Source organism: Barbus barbus (genome assembly GCF_936440315.1).
Source record: "Barbus barbus genome assembly, chromosome: 16".
Classification (NCBI taxonomy): Eukaryota; Metazoa; Chordata; class Actinopteri; order Cypriniformes; family Cyprinidae; genus Barbus; species Barbus barbus.
Window position 1 is genome coordinate 1754625 of NC_136744.1, and position 24165 is coordinate 1778789.

At 42.0% G+C, this 24165-nt stretch overlaps 3 protein-coding genes across 5 annotated transcripts; 1 reads left to right on the top strand and 2 right to left on the bottom strand.

Moving 5' to 3' along the window:
• Positions 1-16917: 16917 nt before the first annotated feature.
• Positions 16918-17487, bottom strand: LOC306882766 (heat shock protein 30-like; the record flags this gene model as incomplete). The annotated part of the gene is made up of 1 exon (XM_079437639.1): positions 16918-17487. One exon carries the CDS (start codon positions 17485-17487, stop codon positions 16918-16920), a length of 570 nt encoding a protein of 189 aa, XP_079293765.1.
• Positions 17488-19814: 2327 nt separating this feature from the next.
• On the top strand, positions 19815-21735 carry LOC306882701 (transmembrane protein 14A-like). Of its 2 annotated transcripts, XR_013785282.1 has the most exons (6): positions 19815-19881; positions 19962-20051; positions 20352-20453; positions 20538-20625; positions 20775-20925; positions 21038-21735. XR_013785282.1 is itself a non-coding variant. In XM_079437533.1 (5 exons), exons 2-5 carry the CDS (start codon positions 19976-19978, stop codon positions 21069-21071), a joined length of 300 nt encoding a protein of 99 aa, XP_079293659.1. In that variant the 5' UTR covers positions 19815-19881; positions 19962-19975; the 3' UTR covers positions 21072-21735. The 2 variants fall into 2 exon arrangements, 1 of the variants encoding a protein (XP_079293659.1); XM_079437533.1 differs by lacking the exon at positions 20775-20925.
• On the bottom strand, positions 20863-23850 carry LOC306882700 (glutathione S-transferase 3-like). 2 transcript variants are annotated; one of them, XM_079437532.1, is made up of 7 exons: positions 23594-23850; positions 22754-22992; positions 22494-22545; positions 22278-22410; positions 22032-22173; positions 21787-21912; positions 20863-21427 (listed from the first exon to the last, which is right to left on the bottom strand). In XM_079437532.1, exons 2-7 carry the CDS (start codon positions 22838-22840, stop codon positions 21296-21298), a joined length of 672 nt encoding a protein of 223 aa, XP_079293658.1. In that variant the 5' UTR covers positions 22841-22992; positions 23594-23850; the 3' UTR covers positions 20863-21295. The 2 variants fall into 2 exon arrangements, with proteins under 2 accessions (XP_079293658.1, XP_079293657.1); XM_079437531.1 differs by having other exon boundaries at positions 20878-21427; positions 22754-23008; positions 23594-23846.
• Between the last annotated feature and the right edge of the window lie 315 nt (positions 23851-24165).

Here is a 24165-nt window from a genome sequence, read left to right on the forward strand (position 1 = left end):
GTGTGTAAAACAGGTTTGTCTGCGAGTATGAAAAGCAGGTTCCTCATACTCGGCACACCTAGCTGTTATTAAAGTAAATACAAAGACCTTGGCTTGTTGATTCAGGTGTCTTTAATTAAAGATCAAACTAAACTCTGTGGAAAAGTGACTCTCCTGGACTAGAATAGGGAACACTAATAATTTATTGTTTACTAAATGTCAGTCTCAGACAAACAATCCAAGATTGTAAATTACAAGGAAGCAGAAACACAGCCTAATAAACTGCAGTAAAAACTGCATCCTAATTATTAGACTTTTTTTTTGTAGGACTGAAAACTGTCCAGATTTTATAAAAGGTATGCAATGTTGTAATAAATGCTACTTCAATAGTTCACACTGTATATGAAGAGTTTATTTGCAAAAACATACAACATATATTGTTTCAAAACTCATGTTTTTTATTATGTTATCATGTTTGTATTGTGTTTTATTGTGTTAGTTAGCTGTATTCTTTTGTTATTATTTTACCTAATCAAAATAACCCAACTGCAGTTTGATTGAGATTAATTGGAATGCACAATGACAAAACATAATTTTCGAAAATTGTTAGAAAACGGAGTTATCTGTTTTTGCAAATGAATTCTTCATATGAATTTGCAGAGGTGGGCAGTCAAGTCAAGTCACCTTTATTTATATAGTGCTCTTTCCGATACAATATTGTGTCAAAGCAGCTTTACAGTATTAAACAGGAAAACAGTGTGTCGAAGGAAAACTCCATCACTCTCCTCTGGCCAGATGTTGCGTGTATGTGCAGTGCTGTGTGTTTCTTTCTGTCTTTGCTTTTCTTGTCACTTTCACTCTCTTAGATATCGGTCATTGCCATTGTCAGGTTTTTCTAAAAATTTGACTTTCTTTGGGTTTTTGTTATTTTCTTTTCTTTAGCACTGCCCATGTTCTTCCACCTCCAGTTTTGTGTGTTTGTTTCATGTGATCGCTTTAAATTTTGTAAATACCTTTTGTATTATCTCACGTAATTTATCATTGCTTTATCTTCTTTTTTTCCATTACCCCTCAATAAATAACTTGTTTGTAGCTTGTAGATATTTGGCTTTTTGGTTCTTTACACAGAACACAACTTGTACGTGTTTCTCTTGTATTGTCCATTTTAAATGTTGAACCCCTGCACCCTATTGGAGTTGTGACACCAGACGAAACCAGCAGTTTTATACCAGGCTGCAACAAAGTCAGATTGTGTAAAGGACTCATCTGGTTCCTGTGGTCTTGTCCCAATGGCCGTCTAGGAGACAGGGTCTTCACTGGAGAACAGTCTCTCGGGCTCATCTAGTTGTCCTGGTCTCCGCTGATGTTCAGGGCTGTAGAGGTCATTTCTAGGTCGTGATCCACCATCTGATCTGGATACGGACAGGATCCGGGTGACTGCAGTGACCATCTGATCTGGATACAGTCTGGATCTGGGTGGCTACAGTGACCTTGGAATAAGAACAAAACAGACCGTTATTATAATAATATTAGCGTAGATTGCCATTCTTCTTATGATGTAGCGAGTACATCGAGTGTTGTGGGAAGTGTTCCCAGTTCTGGTTGACCTAATTAAAATACTTTGTAAAAGTGACCACACTTATCAATTTTTTGTTTTTGGTGGCATATTTACATTCTTGCTTACCCCACCACTAACTCCAGGCCATCTACTTCCTGTGACAAAGCAGCCCCAATCCCCACATAACTTGTATTCGTATCCAAGAAGAAAGGGCATTGGGGATCTAGATAAAGTAAGATTGGAGCTGTAATAAGATAAGGTTTCAACTTCTCAAAACCTGTCGACAATAATCCCACTGAAATGCTCCCTTTTTCTGTCAGTCTATGCGGCGGTCTAGCTGATTCTGCAAAGCCCTTTACAAATAACCTATAATATGATGCTAAGCCCATAAAGCTTCTTACCTCTGTCACAATTAACCCATCCAAAGTGCACACACACAGCAGTGAACACACACCCGGAGCAGCCATTTATGCAGTTGGGGGTTCGGTGCCTTGCTCAAGGGCACCTCAGCCGTGGTATTGAGTATTGAGGGTGGAGAGAGCGCCGTACATTCACTCCCCCCACCTACAATTCCTGCCAGACCTGAGACTAAAACTCGCAACCTTTAGGGTACGAGTCTGACTCTCTAACTATTTGGCCACGACCCATGATACGCATCCTTTCTAGTGACGTCATTTAACTTACAATAGTCAACACACAACCTCAACTTTCCATCTTTCTTTCTTACAGGAATAGCAGGAGCAGCCCACGTGGTACCCGGTGAGAAACTATTTTAATGGGCTTGGCATCCCCAGTGTCAATTTCATCAATTCATAATTTCTTACATTAATGACCCTGAATGTCAACACACCCTTTTCCATCCTACATAACACACAAGCCACTAAGACATCAGTAACAAATCTATCAGAAGGTTCAAATATCCCTTCCAACATTGCGATCAAGTCAATTACTATACCAAACTTCATCAGGAAATCAGTACCTAAGATTATCTCTTGCAAGAGTAAATCAGTTGCTAAAAAATCTGTGGCCAGAGCCAACATCTCTGTCCGACACACTGTCGACCACTTCCCCACAATGTTCTTTTTTCATTACAGACACCTTCCCCAAATATGGCACTAATTCAGTACCCTCATTAGTAGCTTGTCCCCAAAATTATTTTGATACTACAGAAACGTGTGCACCTGTATCCAATAACAATTCTTTACTCACCTCCTCTATTTTCCCTGTACATAAGGACACTCCTTTCTCAAATGATGGTCACAGCCACACTCCCAGCACACATCAAGGCTTCACGGTCCCCGGCTGGGGAACCTTCAAAGGAGGATATGTTATTAGCTTGGGGTTTAGTACAATTTTGGACAGTCACCGTCGCAAGCTCTCCACAGTTTTAAGCAATATAGCCATTTGTATGTCATTAGAAGTGATATTAGACACTCCCTGCATCTTAGCTTCTGGTTTCATTTAACTACACTCTAATTCTTGAATACGTTTGAGCTCTGAGGACAAATTAATGAAGCTGATGTTGGCTGATAGCAAATGATTAATCCAACCTCTTGTAACACCAAACACCAGACTCTTCCTATCCAGGAACAATCAAAAATAGTCCAGACTATGGTCTCATAAAAGAACTTTAAATCCATATTCAAACTGGACCATGATGTGGTGACCTCACCAATAAAGAGTCCTTCTAAAATGCATACAAATACACTGTCTTAAACTCTTAGCATCAATCCAAACATAGGCCATACATATATGTAACATCTCTGCAAAAACATCAACTCTTTACTTTAGACTGGGCTTAATATGACACATTTCCCAACCAGGACACAACACAACGTGTTCAACAGGTGAGCAATGCTGGCTACTGTTGCTTGCTATTGTTAACTCCCTCTACCACATGGCTTTACTTAAGGAAACTAAAGAAAACTGGCCGCAAAATTCTTATTAACAGGCTCATGTCTGTTACACCTCAAATATGACTCATGAGACACACTTTCCTGCAGAGTTTAGCTCCAAGTTTGATCAAACTCACCCACCCGTGATTTTCTAATGATCCTGAAGACATGCTCAGATATGTTTGATTAAGGATATGACTAAACTCTGCAGGAAAGTGGATCTTGAGAGCCAGATTTGAGGATCCCTGGGCTATATGAAACAACAGGTTCTGAAAAGGTCTCTTTTGGTTTGAGCCATTCCAGTTCAATTGAGTGACCAAAGAATGGCCAGTCAATGCTAGCATTCTCCTAGTTGCATTACATGGCTGCCTACACAAAACCTGCGTGGGCCCAAAGGTACAAAAGTTGCTCTGGGCCCAAACGGGCTGGCCCACACTGGGCCACTATGGGATTAATGTGGACTGTCCCATAGTGTGGGCTGCTCACAGAGAGCCTGCAGTGAGCCAAAAGCGGTGGGCCTCGCCTGGGCAAGCCTGCACTGGGCCTGTTTAGGTTTGGTGTGGGCTGGCCCTAGCCCACTGTGCCTGCAAAAACCCAGCATGGGCCCTGCAGGAGCATGTTTGCAGGGTAAAAGCGACATAAACTTAGCTTCAGTTCCCCATTATTTACATCTGCCGCTACCTTTAATTCTAGCCCATTAAGGTCAAGGGGAGCACTAAATCCACACTCAAAAGCAAGAGCACACTCCAGAGAATAAGTAAAATTATTTTGGACTCTGTGTGTGCCCAACAGCACCCTGTCACTGTTAAGACAAAACCTTCCCCTCCGCAGGAATGTTAGAGGAAGTTTTTCGAGAGACCTGCTAGTGTTCACCTATGCCCCCTTTCCTCTCTATTTAAATTTTCCCCACTATCGAACTCCGTGCCAATAAGTGGTACCCCACGATTTCTTCAGCACTGGTGGTGCTAGCCAGCCATGAATGCCACAAAACAATCCCCTCTTTCCCTGTGAACCCAGGCTTGAACACAGCTTCTTAGTGTCTTCAGTAGTCAATTGACTCCCCCTCATTTTTTAAAAACATAAAATTATTTATTGTTCACAGGTATGCTCACCAGAATTGTTGCTCATTCTGTGCTTGTCGGTATCGATGACTTCACACACAGCCCATCAGATTATAATCATTACAATATGCCAATTCATCTGTACTTGAACATTCTACTAAGATAACGCTATACAATTAAACAGTAGTGTTGCTGTAATCTTTAGTCAGCAAGAAATTAGGAGGAAGAAGGTCACATCAATCTTACATCATACCAAACAACTATCTATCTATGAAGCCAATAGGTGGTAAAGGCAATGAAAATTGGAACTTAATATAATTGCTTCCATTTCTAAAAGGAGACTTGTTACCAAAGGATGAGTTTGCTTGGCGAGTAATATTGGACCTGAAGGCAATTGTAAAATTAGCCATGGCACCTGTTCACACTGACCAGGACGATAGAATATCTTTGTCAAAGTGTCTGAACACAGAGACTACTTGATCTTAACCCAGAGATAACGCCTTTATCGAAACCCCACTATCTTGAGCATTGCGTGCATCTGATTAGGTCTTATAGGATTCTTGTTGGTGTATGTACAGTGCAGTTTCAAGCTAAACATAGATTTTGTTTTTTTAAACAAGTTAGCCTACACACTAATAATGTCAGGAATATTGCACTCACACAGGCAGCCAAACACCAGGAATTTAGCTTCAGAGTCCAATTTGGAGATGAAGATGGTGCAAGAAAACTAACAATTACATCTGGAATGCCAGCATCTGTGGACCTTCTTTGGAGTGACAGAGCAGTTTAGACTTCACTATAAAATGTAGAGTTAGGAAATTCATTTATGAACCTCTTGTCAATTTTAGACATTCAAGATCGCAGTACTTTGAAAGCGGTATACGTACCTTGTAAGGTTACAAACTCTGTAATATCCTTAGCTCCACCCACTGAAGATACCTGCTCCACAATCCCTCCAATGCATCTGTTAGCTCCTCCTCGCAAGAACCAAATGATTATTCATTTGTTGACTCCTATAGCAGCAATGAAACTGTCATATTGTCATCTCCATTGTAGTGCCATTCTTTTCATATTGTGCCTAGATGCAGCTCCAGAAGGAAAATTCAGATTTTAATGCAAATGGAACTGTCCTATCTCTTCTCCTGAAACTCAGATCTGATATACTTGAGGGCTTTGCAGAAGACATTATTAAGTACACTGCATCCAAGTTATGATCAGTTTTAAAAAGTTGCTGTGGCCTTGATGAAGTGCAGTGACATACTGCCAAGTACGGTGACCCATACTCAGAATTCATGCTCTGCATTTAACCCATCCAACGTGCACATACACAGTAGTGAACACACACACACACACTGTGAACACACACCCGGAGCAGTGGACAGCCATTTATGCTGCGGCGCCCGGGGAGCAGTTCGGGTTTCGGTGCCATGAACTGTCACAGTCATCAGCTCTTTGTATTGGACTTCATTTCCCATTAGAGCGATCGGGGGAAAAGCATACAGTAGGAGGTTGGGCCATTCGTGGGCCAACGCATCCTCGCTCTTCGAAAAGTAAGTTTGGCAGTGAGTTTTCTTTGGAGGCGAAGAGGTCGACCTCTGCCCTGCCAAAGATCTGCCAGATTTTCTGAACCGTCTGTGGGTGGAGCATCCACTCCTCTGAGGGGACGTTGTTCCGAGAGAGCATATCTGCTCCTTGGTTCAGTATGCCGGGCACATGAGCTGCTCTCAATAAACGCAGGTTGACATGTGAACATACCAATAGGTGCTCTACCATCTCGAAAAGGCATTTCGAGGTGAGCCCGCCCTGGCGATTTATGTATGACCCCACTGTCATGCTGTCTGAACGGACTAGTACATGGTGTCCCTTCAGGACAGTCAGGAAGACCTGAAGAGCTCGGCATATTACCGTCATTTCGAGGCAGTTGATGTGTAGCTGGCCTTCCGCGGTCGTCCAGGAGCCAAAGGTCTGTCTGCCATCGCACAGAGCCCCCCAACCTGTGTTGGAGGCATCTGTCGTAACAACCTTTCTTCTGTAAACCAAACCCATTGTCACGCCTTGTTCGAACCACTGTAGGTCCTTCCAGGCCTGATCCAACCTGATGCGGATGCGTCCATGACGTCACGCATGGGGCTGAATTAGAGGTTTCAGCCAGTGCTGAAGGGGTCTCATTTTGAGAAGGCCCAACCGAAGAACTGGCGATGCGGAGGCCATGGGTAGGAGGCTCCAATTCTGAAGGAAGCCGCGAGCTGCCGTATAGCCAGAGCACAATCTGGCACGACTTTCGCCCTCGTACGGGCTGAGTCGAAAACTGTTCCCAGGAACGAAGCTCGTTGGCTGGGGACAGGGAGCTCTTGGCCAAATTGAGGCGCTCCAGGCGCTCCAAGTGACTGAGGAGGAGGGACCTGTGGGCTATTAGCTCAGCCTTCGACTGTGCTAGAATGAGCCAGTCATCGAGGTAATTCAGGACACGGACTCCCATCTGTCTCAGAGGGGAGAGAGCCGCGTCTATGCAATTCGTAAAAGTGCGGGGAGCCAGAGCCATCCCCAAGGGCAGGACCGTGTATTGATAAGCCACTCCCTCGAAGGCGAATCTCAAGAATCATCTGTGACGGGGGGCTATCTGGATGTGAAAGTAAGCGTCTTTCAGATCCAGCGAAAAGAACCAGTCCTCTGGGCAAATTTGTGAGAGGATCTGCTTCAGTGTAGTCATTCTGAACGGCCGTTTCATGAGGGCACGGTTCAGACGTCTGAGATCGAGGATGGGCCAGAGGCCGCCATCGTTTTTGGGGACGAGGAAATTTGCCAGGAAATTCTTTACCTCGGCTCGCAGAACGTGAGCGTTGCTGCTCTGCACTGAGGTGGAGACCATGCCACTGAACCGCGGGGGTCTTCGAGCAAATTGAAGTGTATAACCTCATTCTATAATCCCCAGAACCCAATGAGACACTCCGAGGATGGCCTGCCAGGCCTCGGCCCGTGTGGCAAGGGGTTGGATTAGTTCGGATGGTGAGTCGCTCGACACACTTGGTAACTGGAAGAGGAAATTTGCTCTCTTTTTGAAAATGTTTGTTTTTTATTTTTCTCGCTATAACAGCGGCTGTGTGTAAGGGCGCTTGTGGAAAGGGCCCGTGATTCACAACAGTTCTTGTGACAAACAAACCGTCCTTGGCCCCTGGAACCAAATGGGGTGCTTGAAGGCAAAACAGAGGGCGTTTCGGGGGTTGGTCCGACATTTGCGAGACTTTGCCCCCTCCTCTTCCTTTCCGGTGGATCAGGATGACGCCAGGGGTGCAGGGTCCAAGGTCAGCTTGGGCCGGGGTCCTTGACGCTTCGGAAACGGGTAGCGCTTGGCAGAGCGGGAGTGCTGTCAAGACTCAGGCTACTGAGCAGGCTGAGTGGGCGACGGCGCAGGTTTAGCTGGCTGCTGCGCTGGAGCAGGCTTGGGGCGACTAGCGGCCGTTGTAGAGCTGGACCCCTTTGGCAGGAAGTGTCGCATGGCCTGGGACGACTTCTGAGCTGCAGTGAATCGCGCCGCAAATCCCTCGACGGCAGGTCCAAAGAGCCCCGTAGGGGAGACCGGGGAGTCGAGGAAAGGGACCTTGTCAGCTTCCTTGATTTCGGTGAGGTTTAGCCATAAGTGGCGCTCCAACACCACTAGGTTGGCCTTTGACCTCCGTATGGCCTGTGATGTGGCTTTGGTGGCCCTCAGAGCCAGGTCGGTGGTGCTGAGCAGCTCTCTGAAAGCCGCAGCATCAGTTCCTGACTCATCCATGGTCTGGAGGAGTTTGGCCTGAAAGACCTGGAGCACAGCCATGGAATGAAGCGCTGAGGCGGCCTGCCCGGCGGAGGAATAAGCTTGTCCAGTGAGGGCAGAAGTCGTCCTGCAGGGCTTGGAGGGGTGAGCGACCTTTGCTTTCCATCCGATAGCGGAGGGCGGGAAAAGGAGCGCAGCCACTGCCTCGTCGAGAGGGGGCATCCTCTCGTAGCCCTTCTCTTCAGCGCCGTCCACTGAGGAGAGAGCAGAAGAAGAGTTAGAATGAAGGCGAGCCGAGTACGGAGCGCGCCATGACTTCGTCAGTTCGTCATGGACCTCCGGGAAAAACGGAGAGGCTCGCTGACGAGGGGCCGAAAGGCGCTCCGGCAGGAACCATTCGTCCAGATGGCTACGAGTGGGCTCCTTCGGCGTAGACCATTCCAAACCCAGCTCATTGACTGCCTTAGAGAGGATGCGGAAAAGTTCAGCATCCATCCCTAGTTGCTGGGCTCGGCAGACGATGAAGGGGCGGGGTTAACCATAGAGACCACGTCACTCGCACCAGCTGAGGGACGTTTATCAGCGGGCTCGAAGAGGACGGGAGAATCATCTCTGCTTGGCGGGGATGAGGCATGCGGGGTCTGAGCCGGCGTGAGCTCGCTTGCCGCTGAGCGCTTAATCACTTTGCCCCACCGTTTTTTCCCCACAGGTCCCTGGGAGGAAGAAAACGGGAGGGCGCAAGGAGTGGCTTCGCTCTCTGAAAAGAAAGCTATCCGAGCGCGCAGAGTGACGAGACTCATGTTCACGCAATGTGAACATTCCATCTCGGTCAGTGCGGCTTCTGCGTGAGGTTTACCCAAGCAGGAAACACACTCTGAGTGGCCATCACCATCGTGCAGAGAGATTCTGTACGACGTGCAATGATGGCGCGGCATTTGGAACAACGCTGCAAGCTGTTTTAGATAGAAATAGCTCTTTTTTTAGGCTCGCCGGATGGCAGCAGTACGAGTGAAGTATCGATAGGGAACTAACAGCTTCACTAAACTTGTAGTGACCCAACTGTCTAACACTAAAGATCAGACATCAGGGCTACGTTCAGCCCCGAAAAACGGTGCAAAACGTTTATTAAACGGAAACGGTGATGCGTTGAACACGCTGTTCTGATGACGCAAGTGTTGCAACTATGGCAGCTGAGAAGGCCACTCTGAGTGTTCTTTTTGACGAATTTTCGGAGCCTGATGAAATCGGTATAAATACATTTTTAATACTGCAAAATACGCTCGATGTTACAGTCACTGCCCTTGCCATCCAGAATAAAAGAGAACATCCCAATTGAGTGAAGGGATTTGTGGAAACTGTGGTTCCTAATTATTGTGTCCCAACATTTGCCTCTCATTTCAGGATGAAAAGAAATTTCAGGTGAAGGATAATCCACTTCTTACCTCCGAGACTGTGTTATGATCTATATGACCTTATTATTTTTATTGTGAGTATTAGGCTTATCATTATTGCTGATCACTGATGTTGTGCTATGATATTGGAATATTTACCATTATATAATCAGAGGAGCATAGAAAAGTTTATGAAAGTGTCACTCCACAATACAATAGCAAAATATATAAATATGTATAGTATTTTATGTTACATTAATCAATGTCTAGCACACCTTCCTGAGGAAAGGATATGGACCAGAAGACATTGCAATTACTATGATATTTAGACAGACTTAAAGAAGGTCCTGATCTATGCTTGTGCTCTTATTATTTCAGTTATTTTGCCTTTAATGTAAATAAACAATATACTTGTTCTTGTGAATTTATTTTGATGTTAATTACATTTACTTACAAATTCATCATCATTATGTTTATATGACCTCCGTGAAGTTGGCCCCCCACCCAAAGCAAAACGTCGCAAAAATAGTCTCATTCGTTTGTGCTCCGTTTGTGCTGTAAAAAAAATGTTTTTGTGCTGCTTTGGTTTGTTAGATATAAAACATTTATTCAAAGGTCATTCTGAGGTCACTCAGCCCCCCACATGCTCCAAATTCACCCCAAATATCCTTGTTTGTTTGTGCTTCGTTTGTGCCACTGAAAGTTTCGTTTGTGCTGCTTTGGTTTTTTACATATTAGACATTATATTATAGGCGATGACCCCCTACATGCTCCAAATTCACCCAAAATAGGCTCAAACGTTAGTGCTTCGTTTGTGCTGGTTTGTGCCGTAACGATTTTTGTTTGTGCTGCCTCAGTTTTTAAAATATTAGATACTGAATTTTTGGGTCGATGACGTCACCAGCCCACCAACACGCTCCAAATTCACCCAAAATACTCGTGTTTGTTTGTGCTTCGTTTGTGCCATAAAAAAAAAAGTTTGTGCTGCTTCGGTTTTTTAGATATTAAAATAATATTTAATGGTCATTCTGAGGTCACTCAGCCCCCCACATGCGCCAAATTCACCCCAAATAGCCTCGTTTGTTTGTGCTTCGTTTGTGCTGGTTTGTGCCGCTGAAAGTTTCGTTTGTGCTGCTTTGCTTTTTTGCTTTGATTTAGCATTTTATTTTGGGTTCCTCACTTATTCACTTTCTTGCCAAGTTATTATATTCTAGTTATGTTTTAATACAACAGCAAGTCTTTATCAAGGTTATTTTTTATTTTTTTGTAGTTTCGTTGTGTTTATTAAAAGCAGCTCAATATTCATCTGCTGTCGGACTCTTTTTCAATCACTTTCTCTCACTTAAAATGGTTTTGTGCATGGGCGAGCGCCATCAAGTCGTAGCTTTATGTAACTTCAGCGCTTTTATTCTCACCTTTTTGACCTTATTTACAAGGAGTATCATCTGATACACTTCACTCCCACCACGAGGTCACACTTCTGTTCAAGATGCTCTTATGGAAAATGAGTTAGTAGAGTTAGTGGAGAAAAGTTGATACAGTTACAAACTCAAATTTCTGGCCAATGTAAAGTATGTTTAAATGTCAGTTCACAATGTTATTAGTTACCCTTACAAAAATTAACCATGGTGTTAGTACAAATAAAACCATGGTTACTATAGTTACACCATGGTAACCATAAATTAACCATGATTTTTGCTAACCATAGTTTAACCATGGTATTTGTAGTAAAATTGTAATATAAGATATAACATCCTTATATATTATTACTATATTATCCTTATATTCAGGACAATACAGTAATATAGGTTTATACTATACATTACATTTTTGGAGTCAGGATTATTTAAGTGGGTTATGTTTTGCTTATGCCAGATGCCCAAGAAACCAGCAGTCGACAGGGATTCCATTTTCACAGTCCTGTGTTCATCAAAAGAGGACATAGTCAAAAATGGCAACATAGCTACTCCTAATCAGAGCATCTGGACAGAGCTTAGTAAGCAGCTAGAGAACAAGATCACCGCAAAGGCTCTATACACGTTTGTTAAATTAAACAGACACAACATCTGGACTGCTTTAGGGTTTACTCATGAAAGTGTTAATGAAACAGTGCACCTTACAGTGGTAGCATTAAAGACATTGGACTAGACAAGTTTTTCTGTCACTATTGGAGTCAAACACAAATGTATATGTACAAGTCATTATCAAAGACATCTACTAAGCCCACTGTGAGTTTTGATGCAACTGGCTCAGTAGTGAGGAAACTACAGAGACCAAACGGCATGTCTGGCCATGTCTTCTTATATCAGGGTGTTCTGGCAGGTGATGAGAGCTCAAGTGTTCCAGTCGTGCAAACGCTGTCAGAGAGACATGATCTTAATGCAATAACACATTGGCTGAAAGAATGGATACGTGCAGGTGCACCAACTCCAAAAGAGGTTGTAAGTGACTTTTCACTGGCTTTGCTCGGAGCTTTGTTCAAGGCTTTTACTCCACATCCTGATTTGAAGACCTACATCAATGTGTGTTGTGGCGTCTTACTTGGTAAACAGTCTGCAAAAGTGCCACCTTGTTTTGTCCGGGTTGATGTTGCACACTGCATCAAGATGATCTGCCAGTGGGACTGCTTGAAGAAAAAAACATATCGCATTCAAGATTTCTTTGTGAGGTCAATGGCACAGCTTCTTAAATCACAATCCATGGACGATGCTAAAGAGCTACTACGGAGCATTACTATTGTGGCTCTCAGTGAAGCAGAGGGCAATGACAGCTCGGGAGTCCCCCTCATATCAGAAAGTTGCAAGAAATACCTGAAAGCCCGAATTGCAGAAGAGAATGTCGTCATTCATTCCAGATGTAGAGGGTGAGCACCTGGAAAAAGCGGATCAAAGGCAGTGGGTGGGTGACCAAACACAGACAGACCTACGGCAGTGGGTGACAGACATATGTGAGGAAAGCAGGTCTCTTGCCGTGGCTAATGGAGATCATGATAATATGCACTTCCTCCCTGAGATCATTCCCAATATAATCTGGCTTGCAAGCTACTTACCACTCTGGACAGGGGTAATGATCCCTCACTTCCGAAGCACCAACACCATCGCAAGTTCAGCCAATGTTGAAGCCGAGTTCAAAAACATTAAACGTGGCCTTTTCAAGCATGAAAACTTGCCAATTCGAGTGGATCGATTCATTGCTTGACATCTGTCCTTCGTTGAAGGCAACATGCGCATTTGTTCTGCAAAACAAAAAAGTAAAGAAAAAAAAGGTGAAGAAGATGCAGCTGTTGCAACAGTGATCGTCAAAGAAGCCAATCCACTACCACCTATAACTTGCAGTGTAGATGTAAAACCAGAAATGGATGCTTCCTGTTCTGGGAAGTCTGATTTTGTGACCAACATCCATCCAACAGAGGAAGACCCTGTTGAAAACTGGAGAGGCCTAGCTCTTCCACCCAAAAAGAGAAAGAGGAATTCCTACCTCTATCCTTGTCCTGAATGGCTCAATGCAGATCCATCTGTGAGGGGGAAAAGACTGAAAGTGGAACTGTTGAAAAATGGAAATAATCAACAGCCTGTTAAACTCAGGAAATCAAGAATCTCTGTGATGAACACGTGCATTTGATGCTTTTTGTCAATGCTTATGTTGTGCTTTCTGTGATAGTGTCACCTTTGCTAATTTTGTTTGTGGTGAGGACTCCAACAGCCTCCTCCAGCTAGTGAAAACCATCAGCACAAAGGGTCTGAATGCACAGGCCTACATACAGAGGGCAGAGCTGCTGAATGAAATATTCAAACCTGTCCAACTGAAGTCTGGTGCTCTCCAAATAGATGCACAGTGCCACATCTCCACTATCATTGAAAAATCAATGTCAAAACATGCATGTGTGTACTTCACAAAACAGTGCTCCTCACAGCATTGCAGTCTCAGCACACAAGTCACAAGGGAAATACCATTTGTTTGTACTTCTGTTGCTGTACTGCAGGCTTCTGGCATCGCTCATCTTCAGACAGCAGTGGAAGAAGGCCTTAACCTTCCGGAGTCCCCCTGCCTCAGGCCAATCCAAAGTCCATCACAGTGTCCCTCTGCATTCAAGACAGACTCTACATCAGGAAAAGAGCTCTGTGCAGGGAAAGTTTCTCACAGTTACAGTCTGGGAGAACTTCTGTGGATTGACACTGACCTGGGAAGCAACTCCACAGAATTTCCTTTGAGTGAATTTCCCTCCAATCTGATGCTCCAAGGAGAGAGATTTACTTTAAGGGCAGTCATCGCTTTCAAAGGAGGCTTAACCCCGGAGGCTCTTGGACATTATGTGGCCTACTGCAGGAGGTCTCCATGTGTCTGGGAGATGTATGATGACCTGAGAAGTGGAGTGACAGGAGTGTCAGAAAAAAAAACACAAAATATGCCCACATGCAGTGTTATACACAAAAGATTGATTGCACTGTTAAAATTGAACCTCACAAGTATTTTTTAGTATGCCACACATCCCTGTTTTCCCACTCCGGTTTCGGGAAGTTGTTTCTGGTCTTCTGGAAGTCAGGCTTGATGGAGTTTGTGCTTAAGTCTATTATTCTGTGTGGCACTTTTGGTTTGAAGACAGATAGTACTTGTCAGTAATAAGTGTTTTTAAGTTGAAGTTTTTAAAGGTCCATTATTTGTGTTAATGGATGTTCAATAGTACACTTTATTTCAGTTTCACAAGTAAAATAATTTTGGCTTAATTAATTGAGTCATGTGTTTCCACATACATGCATGCATATGCTGTGCACTATCACACACTTCCATGTGGGAAGTCGTGGCCTAATGGTTAGCGAGTCGGACTCGTAATCCGAAGGTTGTGGGTTCGAGTCTCGGGCCGGCAGGGATTGTAGGTGGGGGGAGTGAATGTCCAGCGCTCTCTCCACCCTCAATACCACGACTGAGGTGCCCTTGAGCAAGACACCGAACCCCCAACAGCATAAATGGTTGCCCACAGCTGTGTGTGTTAACTGCTGTGTGTGTGCACGTTGGATGGGTTAAACGCAGAGCACGAATTCTGAGTATGGGTCACCACACTTGGCCGTATGTCACTTCACTATAATACATATAATAATAGGGGCGCCTGCAGAATTTTTTCCGAGAGTATGCACAATTTTTTTGTACATTTATAAAAACGTTTGGAGCACTTTTTGTTCGTTAAATGTATTTTTTTTAAGTAACGACCAAGCGGCCAGCAGCAGACAATGAGCTGATCATAGCCTATGTTTGATCAATTTAGCCTTCTCAAATCATCATGACTTGCCTAAAATAAAATCTATAGATATAAACAGTTCAAGTATATCACAATGTTAGTTTTAATATGTGGACTATATAAATGTGCGCTAGGTGCATATCTAATCATTTGTGAGAAGTGTGGAAGCTGAAGCGCACTTTGCAGGACATGGAGGCGCCAGAGTGGTCACTTGCATTTTTTCCTTGATAGTGGACACAACTTACACAAAATACGACGTAATTTTTGCTCATAAAGGTAAGTCGACAGCATACGGGATGCACAGCCTATAATTTACTGCTGAAATGTTTGCGGGGCAGATCTCAGGTCAGTCTGAGCGCTCACAGCACAGCCGTACACCTGCAGGCGCCACTGCACACACGTAGCTTGTATAAGCACGGAGATACAGCAACATATTATGGTGTGTGTATTTATGACATACTATTTTATTCACATAAAGACATACAGTAACAAGTAAAAACATTTACCTTGGAGTTGGTGTTACATTCCACACATCTGGTGATCCGTTGGAAACACACAGTCTATCGGTAAGTTAGGGTCTTACTTCAACTGTATTGTTAAAAAAAACAGAACCAAAGCAGCACAAATGAAACTTCTATCAGCACAAACCAGCACAAACGAAGCACAAACAAACGAGGATATTTGGGGTGAATTTGGCGCATATGGGGGGCTGAGTGACCTCAGAATGACCATTAAATATTATTTTAATATCTAAAAAACCGAAGCAGCACAAACTATTTTTTTAAGGCACAAACCAGCACAAACAAACACGAGTATTTTGGGTGAATTTGGAGCGTGTTGGTGGGCTGGTGACGTCATCGACCCCAAAATTCAGTATCTAATATTTTAAAAACTGAGGCAGCACAAACAAAAATTGTTACGGTACAAACGAAGCACTAACGTTTGAGCCTATTTTGGGTGAATTTGGAGCGTGTAGGGGGGCTGATGACGTCATCGCCTATAATATAATGTCTTACAAAAAACCAAAGCAGCACAAACAAAACTTTCAGCGGCACAAACGAAGCACAAACAAACGAGGATATTTGGGGTGAATTTGGAGCATGTGGGGGGCTGAGTGACCTCAGAATGACCTTTGAATAAATGTTTTATATCTAACAAACCAAAGCAGCACAAACACATTTTTTTACAGCACAAACGGAGCACAAACGAATGAGACTATTTTTGCAACGTTTTGCTTTGGGTGGGGGGCCAACTTCACGGAGGTGTTGATATGCTATGTTACTATAGAACTCTTACGACAAACATGTCTTCTAATATCTTCAATTGTTGCATATACCGAGCTGCAGTGGACACATATTAAATATAATATGTGTATATTTAATGACTTCACTTGGACCCATTGTGCGATCATACCGTGTGGTTTATATAGACCTTGCTGCTGATTGGGCTGACATTTCTGACACACCCACCAAACAAGAGAAAACCCATTGTACACCGTTACACACCGTTTCCAGGAAACATGTCGTTCAACCTGGAAACCGGAGCAAAACGTTGGACACCGGTGTGAGCCTGAACGTCCCTCAGCACTGACTAAATGTTCCATCTGGTTCATCTGTAGTAAAATATTTATTTTAAATATTTTCCTAATTTTTATAAATAAAATATTTATTATAAATATTTTTAATATACACTTATTTTGTTTAATATTTCAATTTAGATGTTTGTCATTTACCACTGTAACTTCATAAGAAAATGTCAGCGTTGAAATTTTAATGTCATTTTATTCATTACTGTAAATATTTTCTAGCATTTGTTTTTGTAGACGAGTGTTTACAAAGATCATGTCTATTTTGGACAAAATGACAAAGAGAAGAGAAGAACAAATCAATGGAAGACGCAATTTTTGAGTCATTATATTTATATTGTTCAATAGAAAATCATATAATTTTTTTATTTTCTTAAAGTAGCAACAACCAAAAACACAAGGTTTATATAGATATCATCATGTAATATAGCAGAGTTGAGCAGGTCTTGTCCTCAGGTGTTTCAGCTCTTCTGTGTGGCGCTGGAGTCGTGTTGTGTCTCGGCTGTCTCTGGCTGCGTTGTCTTCACAGTTTGACAGTCAATGGGCAGCATCCTCTCAGCTGCTTCAGATGGCTGATTTACTGGTGCCTGTATGTAGAGCTTTCCATCAGCCATGGAGCAGGTCACCGCCTCAGGATTCACTCCTTGAGGCAGATCAAACACCCGTCTGAACTCTTGACTTCTGGAAGAGTACGAGTCCTTCCCATCCTCCTGCTTCTTCTCGCTCTTTCCGCTGACATGCAGCCTCCTGCCCACCTGTCTGACTGACAGTTCTTCTGGGGAAAAGTCTTTAGTGTCCAGCGCCAAAGCAAAGCTGCTTCCCTCGTTCTCCATGGTGCAGGCGACAGGGTAGATCTGCGAGGGTGGCATCTGCTGGATCTCCTCAAAGATCTTGTGCTGAAGTTTCTCCAGCTCCTGCAGTTGCTCTCCGTGTCTGAAAAGAGATGTGACCTCCGGCCAGAGACTGCGCACCGGCCAGTCCATTCCCATGAATGAGCTGAGGGAAGGCTGGAATCCATGCAGGCTCAACATTTTCAGTGGCTTTTGTGGTCTACTTTTGCTCCTCAGTCGAGTTGTCTCTCTGGTGGCGTCGTAAGGCTTTTAGCTTTGACTCCAGTTCAGTGAGTGTCTTAGCTTTATACTGTGTGTTCATCAGCACCAGCAAGTTCATGAACTTTCCAGCTAGTTCTGGATTCGTCCATTGGGGGCAGCATAGAGAGAACTGATGACAAATAAACATCTGCTAAACTGGATTCATGTATGTATGTGGTTTTTGCTGATGAATACAGAATCTTTTTTTATTATTGTTTAATAAATGTTGAAAACTGAATACTGAGGGGCTCCAGTTGATCAATGTAGCCTTCAGTTTACAGATATTTATCTTATTTGTTTAAAGAGCATCAAGTTGAAAACACGGGAGACAGATTTGGGGACAATTATCAAGGAATGACAATTTGTACGGCTTTACAGAAACTTTGTAAAGGGTCTTTTGCACAGACAACACATAAAATGGTAAAGGAACATTATTTCACTATTTCTGGGCCTCTTCCTCTACCCACATCACTTTGTCTCCTTCTTCTCAAGTCTTGTTCCTTCTATACTTTTATTTATGCTTGTTTGCTCTGGGAATTGACAGGTTTATGGTTTATACTTGGTATATACTCTTTAAATTTCAATTGTGAACTATTTAAAGCACTCCATTTCCGATGCCGTGTGTATTACAGACCCAGCATTTCAGGGTAATTCAGAGCATGCAATATATGACAAATTATGTTTTGTTTTGGGAAAATTATGCATGCAATTTAAATGTAAACATATGCCTGCAATCTGTTTAGGCAGTGGCTGTGTTAATTGTTTTAACTGTAAAATGTGGCGTTTTGTTCTTGATCAAATCAGTGACTGAAGACAGCCACCTACTGGTTTAAAGATGCAACTGCAGAAAGAGTCATTGAAAATCACTTCCCAGCGCTCAAAATATATTATATCAAGGGTCTTATGGCTTACATAGGCCTACCTGAACAATCATTTATCTGATAAGGTAGATTACAGTAGATACGGCTGAAATATGCTTTCCTGTTCATTATTTAAATCATGAAGGCCAGCAAGTGTATTTTAACAATAATGATGTAGGCACGTACGGCAAAGCATCAAGTACGTAAACTTGCTCTTTAATGTTAGTTAATATATTGTTAATTGTAATTGTTACCATGACTAGCGTAGGGCCTGTAGATAGGACGTACATGTTATAAATAATAATTATATTTTCAGAATGACAGAATTTTATTTTCAAACCTAGTCTGTGGGGTAAAACGCCCCCAGGAGTCATGGCTTAATTACAGTAGTTACTCTGTTCTGAGCATCAAATCCTTTGGTTCTCCATCAAATGTATTCTAACTATTTGGTTGAATAAAAATATTTGGACTCTTTTATATATGTATATGTTTAATAATGTTTGTTGAGCAGTAAATCAGTATATCAGAATGATTTCTGAAGATCATGTGACACTGAAGACTGGAGTAATGATGCTGACAATACAGCTGCAGATCACAGAAATACATTACACTTAACATGTATTCAAATAGAAATCAGTTATTTTAAATAATAAAAATATTTCACTGCATTGCTGTTTTTGCTGTATTTTGGACTAAATAAAGAGCAGAACAGACTTCTTTAAAAAAAATAAAATAAATAAATAAAAACCCTGATCGAAACCTTTTGACTGTGGTGTATTAAAACATGTTTTCTGAAGAGCCTAAATGTCAAAGTTAGTACAATATATTTGTTGAATAAGTGTAATACAGTATTGAATTATTAGGCTGTCACTCATATTATTTTTGTGTTGCTGTCTGCTCGAGATCCATCCCTGCAGGCTACAATAACTCCATGTGAATATCTTTTATGAATAGCATTTTAACTAGTAAAAATTGAATTGATGATATCAAGAACTCATATCATGTGAAGGAATAAAATTCAAAACGGCCTGAGTACAACTATAACACCTGCTCTATAACAGAACAAACAACAACAAAACACTTTCCCCCACTACCACTATTACCAGGAATTAAACTACAGATCCAAAAAGATTTTTAAAGCTCGGAAATGCATTATTTTTCAAAGTTATATAGTACATTAAACTGTAAAATTGAATAAATGGAAAGATCTGCGCAGGTATTTTAATATAATTTGGTATCCTTTTCTTAACCACACACAAATCACGTGGTAATGCGCTCGCACACACGTACAGTACAAAAGAAAAGAAAACACTGTTTTCATAAATCTATGCTCATGTAAGACTTCAGTATGTCTCGGAGTGGAGTGGTGCGCTTTCTGATTTGGCGCCAAAAGCACGTCATCATGTCGTCACTTCCTTGTTATGAACTTCAGCGCAAGATCAGATGAGAGTCAGACTGTCCGCTCTTGTGTCTGGTAATGGCATTGCTGAATGTGTTGGTTTGTAGTAATAAGGTGTTGTTGTGTTTGTACTGCAGTATGTGTTTGTTATCCAGGTTTCTAGCTCAGAATGGCAGTGGACTGGTGGGGCTTCGCCTATGCTGCGGCTCTGGCTCTGGGCGGCTTTATGGGCTACAAAACAAAAGGTATTTCTTCACTGTGGTGTGCAGATGATAAAATAGCTTTAGAAATCTAAAATGTAAGTTTGTTTTTTTGTCCACTTTTCATGGTTCAAATAGAGATTTAAGCATTACGCACCTTCCAAATCTGCATGTATAGCTAACGAAAAGTACTATGCTATTGCTATATTTTCGAACATGCTACCATGGTAACATAATTGCAAAATCATAATATTTAAAGGCTTTGGTGTGCTGTGTCTGTAATCTGTATTCATCCCATAAGATCTTATTGCTGGAGATGTTTAATGTGATTCCTGACTTCTGCAGGGAGTGTGGTGTCATTAATGGCTGGACTCTTCTTTGGAAGTGTGTCTGCGTATGGAGCTTATAGAATAACAAATGATCCACACGATTACTGGACCTCTCTGAGTGAGTATACAAATTAAACCACTAATGGCCATCCTTTAGAAATGCAGCATATATCGTACTTTTTCATGACTTTCTTCACTCTAGTCTCCGCCGGTGTTCTGACTGCTGTGATGGGAATGAGATTCAGGAAATCTGGGAAATTAATGCCTGCAGGAATCATGGCAGGACTGAGGTAAAACTTTAGCTCAGACCATCACAGTTGTAAAATATATCAATTCTTGTGTTAAGTTTTATAAAGATATGTTCAGACTTGATGATATTCAATGTTTATGTATTTGTTCTGGGAGCGTTTAATGGGAGTGATTTCTTAATCAAAATCAGACGAACATCATTTCACCTAATAGCCAAGAGCCATGTCTGATGCAAGACGTCAAACGCAGTCAAAGTCACACATTGCTTTTCACTACATGAGCACAAGGAGGGTTATATTAAATCATTTTATTGATCTGCTCCAATAAAGCAATTCACAGAAGTAAGCTGGAGTATTATTACTGTATCACATACATGGTAATTCACATTGACCGGTGCAGATGTGGCAAAGCACTGACAGCTGATTATTCTGCTGGTTTGTCTTCTGTTTTCAGCCTCCTCATGGTTTTGCGAATTTTGATCTTCTAAGAGTTCGTGGACGGACCTTTCTCACAGCATCTACTGGACCGTTGCAGTGTTCATTTCACTGTTTATCACCAAATTGTATCTTGTACATTCCAAATAAATCTGTCCATTTTAGAGTCTCAGCTTTAATCTTGTAACACAAAGGAATCTAATGCATCTACAGCATCTAATGGTTTTGAATTGACTGTTAATTAATTCAAATTAATGTAAAACCATGGGTCTTCTATCTATATGAAAAGGTGGCTCAACACCTCCTTCACGGTTTTCACATATGCTTCATCGGGTGGAGGTTTTCTTGCACCGCCCGGCTGGAGGAACTTGCTGATTGTTGGCAAGGCCTTCATTTTCTCCTGAAACGCCTGCAAAACAAATGAAAGGTTATACAGGATTTATAATCACAATGCTTATTAGATAAACGACAGATACAATGTGTTTGCTGTACCGCTACTTTAGATCACAGGAATTATTTCTTTGAATCGTAGGAAAACTCACTCCTTCACTAAACCAGACCACACTACTCTCTATTACTGTGTTTCTGACTACAGTACAGTTTTATTTTTTTTAATCATTTGTATGATCAGTGAAACTTGACATGACTCCATGGCTGTTTTGTCATATGCCAATGTTTAAGGATGTTATTGTAATAAACTAACTACAGCATCATGTTGAAAAATGGTTTCATTAAGCAATTTTGGGGTTGTGTGTGTGTGGGAAGCACCTGGATTTTGGGAAAGGTTGAAAGTATTGTAGGGAGTAACTCCTGCAGCATCAGAGTGACTTCAAGAAGGTGAACGTCAGCACGGCTCAACTGGTTTCCCACAAGGAACTGAGATTGTGCAAGACCCTACAAACCAGAAACACAATCCGTAGTTGCAGTTTTATGTGTCCAATGTTGGATAATCATGCTTCAAAATGGGAAAGTGAAGTGTTTCTTTCAGAGGGCATCGTCAGAGCTGTCAGTACCTTTTCAAACACTGGAAGAAAGCGATCTTTGGCCTTTTGCTCCATATTACTGAGGTGTTTCTGTTTGTTTTCAGGCGGTGTGAAAGGATACATTATAACCAGTTCCATGAGATCACTGACCCCCTCTGAATACATGTCGATCCTTCGGGACAAAAACACATGCTTTCAGTTATAACTGCTTAGGTGTGGTGGAAACGCAAGGCCACTTGGAATCATAACACTTTTCATAAAAAGGATGACGCTTACATAGCCCGTTCTTTAAGGTCTTTTCCATATAGATTGTGTTTTCCAGCGATGTAATTCAAGATAGCCTTTGACTGCACGAGCTGCATCCCATCTATTTCAACCAAAGGCACTTGCTGAAACATCAGGGCTCCATCTACATTAAAAAATACAAATATTATTATTATATAGGACTATAAAACAATAAGAGATGAGGAATTTACTGAATAGTTAACATACCATTGAGCAGTTTTTCATACTGCTCCCTTTTGGTCAAAAACACTTCCTCAAACTGTAAAGACAACACAATACCACAATAAATCAAACCCATTTATCTCGAGATTGCATTATGATGAACACATTCAATTACTAAAGTGTCTACAGTAAGTTCTCATGCATACTATTTGCAATGCACGCATGCATCTTTATAAAGAAGTTACATGTAAATCCTATTTAATTGTATCGACGTGAACAACTTTTCCAGGTTTTATGCCACAAACCTCGACTCCAGCTGCAGCCAGCAGCCATCGGACAGACTCCATCTTCCCTCTGCCATTGAAGTAATGCAACACAACTTTCCCAGACATTTCCACCAACTTCAAAACTTGTTCTGGCTGTGAAAGACTAAGTGTGCAGCAGGGAGTTATGTTTTCGGGTGTTGCGTAACTCGTGGGTGGTGCTAAAGGCCAACAGCTTCGAGATGAATAACACAGCCCAGTCCCACACCTGCTCCGACAAACTACAGCAAGACAGAGCTGAGATCAAAGAGGGATTACATGGACATGACATTTTTTTAAAAACATGGAAATTTTGACATAAATTAATATATTTAACAGCTTTATTCAGATTATGAATATATTTGAGGTATTGCTTAATTTAGAAATAATGGTTTCACCGTACATTTATTTATACTAAACTTTGCCAGCAAAAGTAGCAAATTAATCACATAATATTCCTTATGGAATGACATGTCATAAGTGTAAAAAATATATATATATATTTGGAAAACAAAGTTAAAAGCTGGGCATGATATGACAAACGATCAGAAATCTGAGCAAAAACTGTGGTTGAAATAAGGACAACTCCAAAACAAATAAATAAAATAAACCTTTCTGTATGTAGACCACAAAATGCCTTCAGTTTACGTCACTATTACGTAAGCCAATGGCAGCGCTGCGAATGGCAGCAAAGCATTGTGGTAAATACCAACTGTTTAAGTTTTAAAAGAGTATAATAAACGAATTAATACACAATTCGTATTCGTGTCGTGTTTCGTACATCCATATTCGATCGCTTAAATATAGCCAGCGCGTGAAAGCAGTGAGTGAATATGAGGTTACCGTCAAGAGAAGCAACGCTGGAGTCCGAGGTTTATAAGCCGCATGAACGCACAGTGAAAACTGGATGTGAGGGCGATCTGGCTGCGACATCTGTCACCCCATTGATCGCTAGGGTTGATTCGGCTGATCTGGCTGGCTAGGCGGGTGTCCCCTCCCTCCCTCACCGATCCATGTGTGTCCCTCCCGAAGCTCCGCGCTCGGTGGAAGAGGACGATCCCCGCGGACCGCCGTTGGTATAGAAGTAGCTGCGCTCCCCTGCTAGAACCTCCAAACAAGCTCAAGGCCCATTTGTAGGAGAAACGTAGGGAAGTCGAGCTCCAAGACTTCAGACACATCCAAATGAGGCACTGCATGTGGCAGTCTGCCTTTCTTTTGACATTAAAAACAAAAACAAAAAACAAAACAGCCCTTACAACTGCTGGTTCGTTTGGCCAGAGGCCAAATCTTGTCATTTTACATTATTGACACACTATTTTCCTTTTTTTTATATTGTGCAGTTGCTTTGACACAATTTACATTGTTAAAAGCGCTATATAAATAAAGGTGACTTGACTTAATAATAATAATAATAA

Bases quoted from the DNA above. Each gene is read 5' to 3' on its own strand.
- LOC306882701 (XM_079437533.1), top strand. From the start codon at position 19,976: ATGGCAGTGGACTGGTGGGGCTTCGCCTATGCTGCGGCTCTGGCTCTG. The intron at 20,052-20,351 runs GTATTTCTTCAC...TGACTTCTGCAG, and splicing joins TATGGGCTACAAAACAAAAG to GGAGTGTGGTGTCATTAATG. The intron at 20,454-20,537 runs GTGAGTATACAA...TCTTCACTCTAG, and splicing joins CGATTACTGGACCTCTCTGA to TCTCCGCCGGTGTTCTGACT.
- LOC306882700 (XM_079437531.1), bottom strand. From the start codon at position 23,683: ATGTCGCAGCCAGATCGCCCTCACATCCAGTTTTCACTGTGCGTTCAT. The intron at 22,411-22,493 runs GTATGTTAACTA...TTTTTAATGTAG, and splicing joins GTATGAAAAACTGCTCAATG to ATGGAGCCCTGATGTTTCAG. The intron at 21,428-21,786 runs GTGCTTCCCACA...TTTGTTTTGCAG, and splicing joins CAACCTTTCCCAAAATCCAG to GCGTTTCAGGAGAAAATGAA.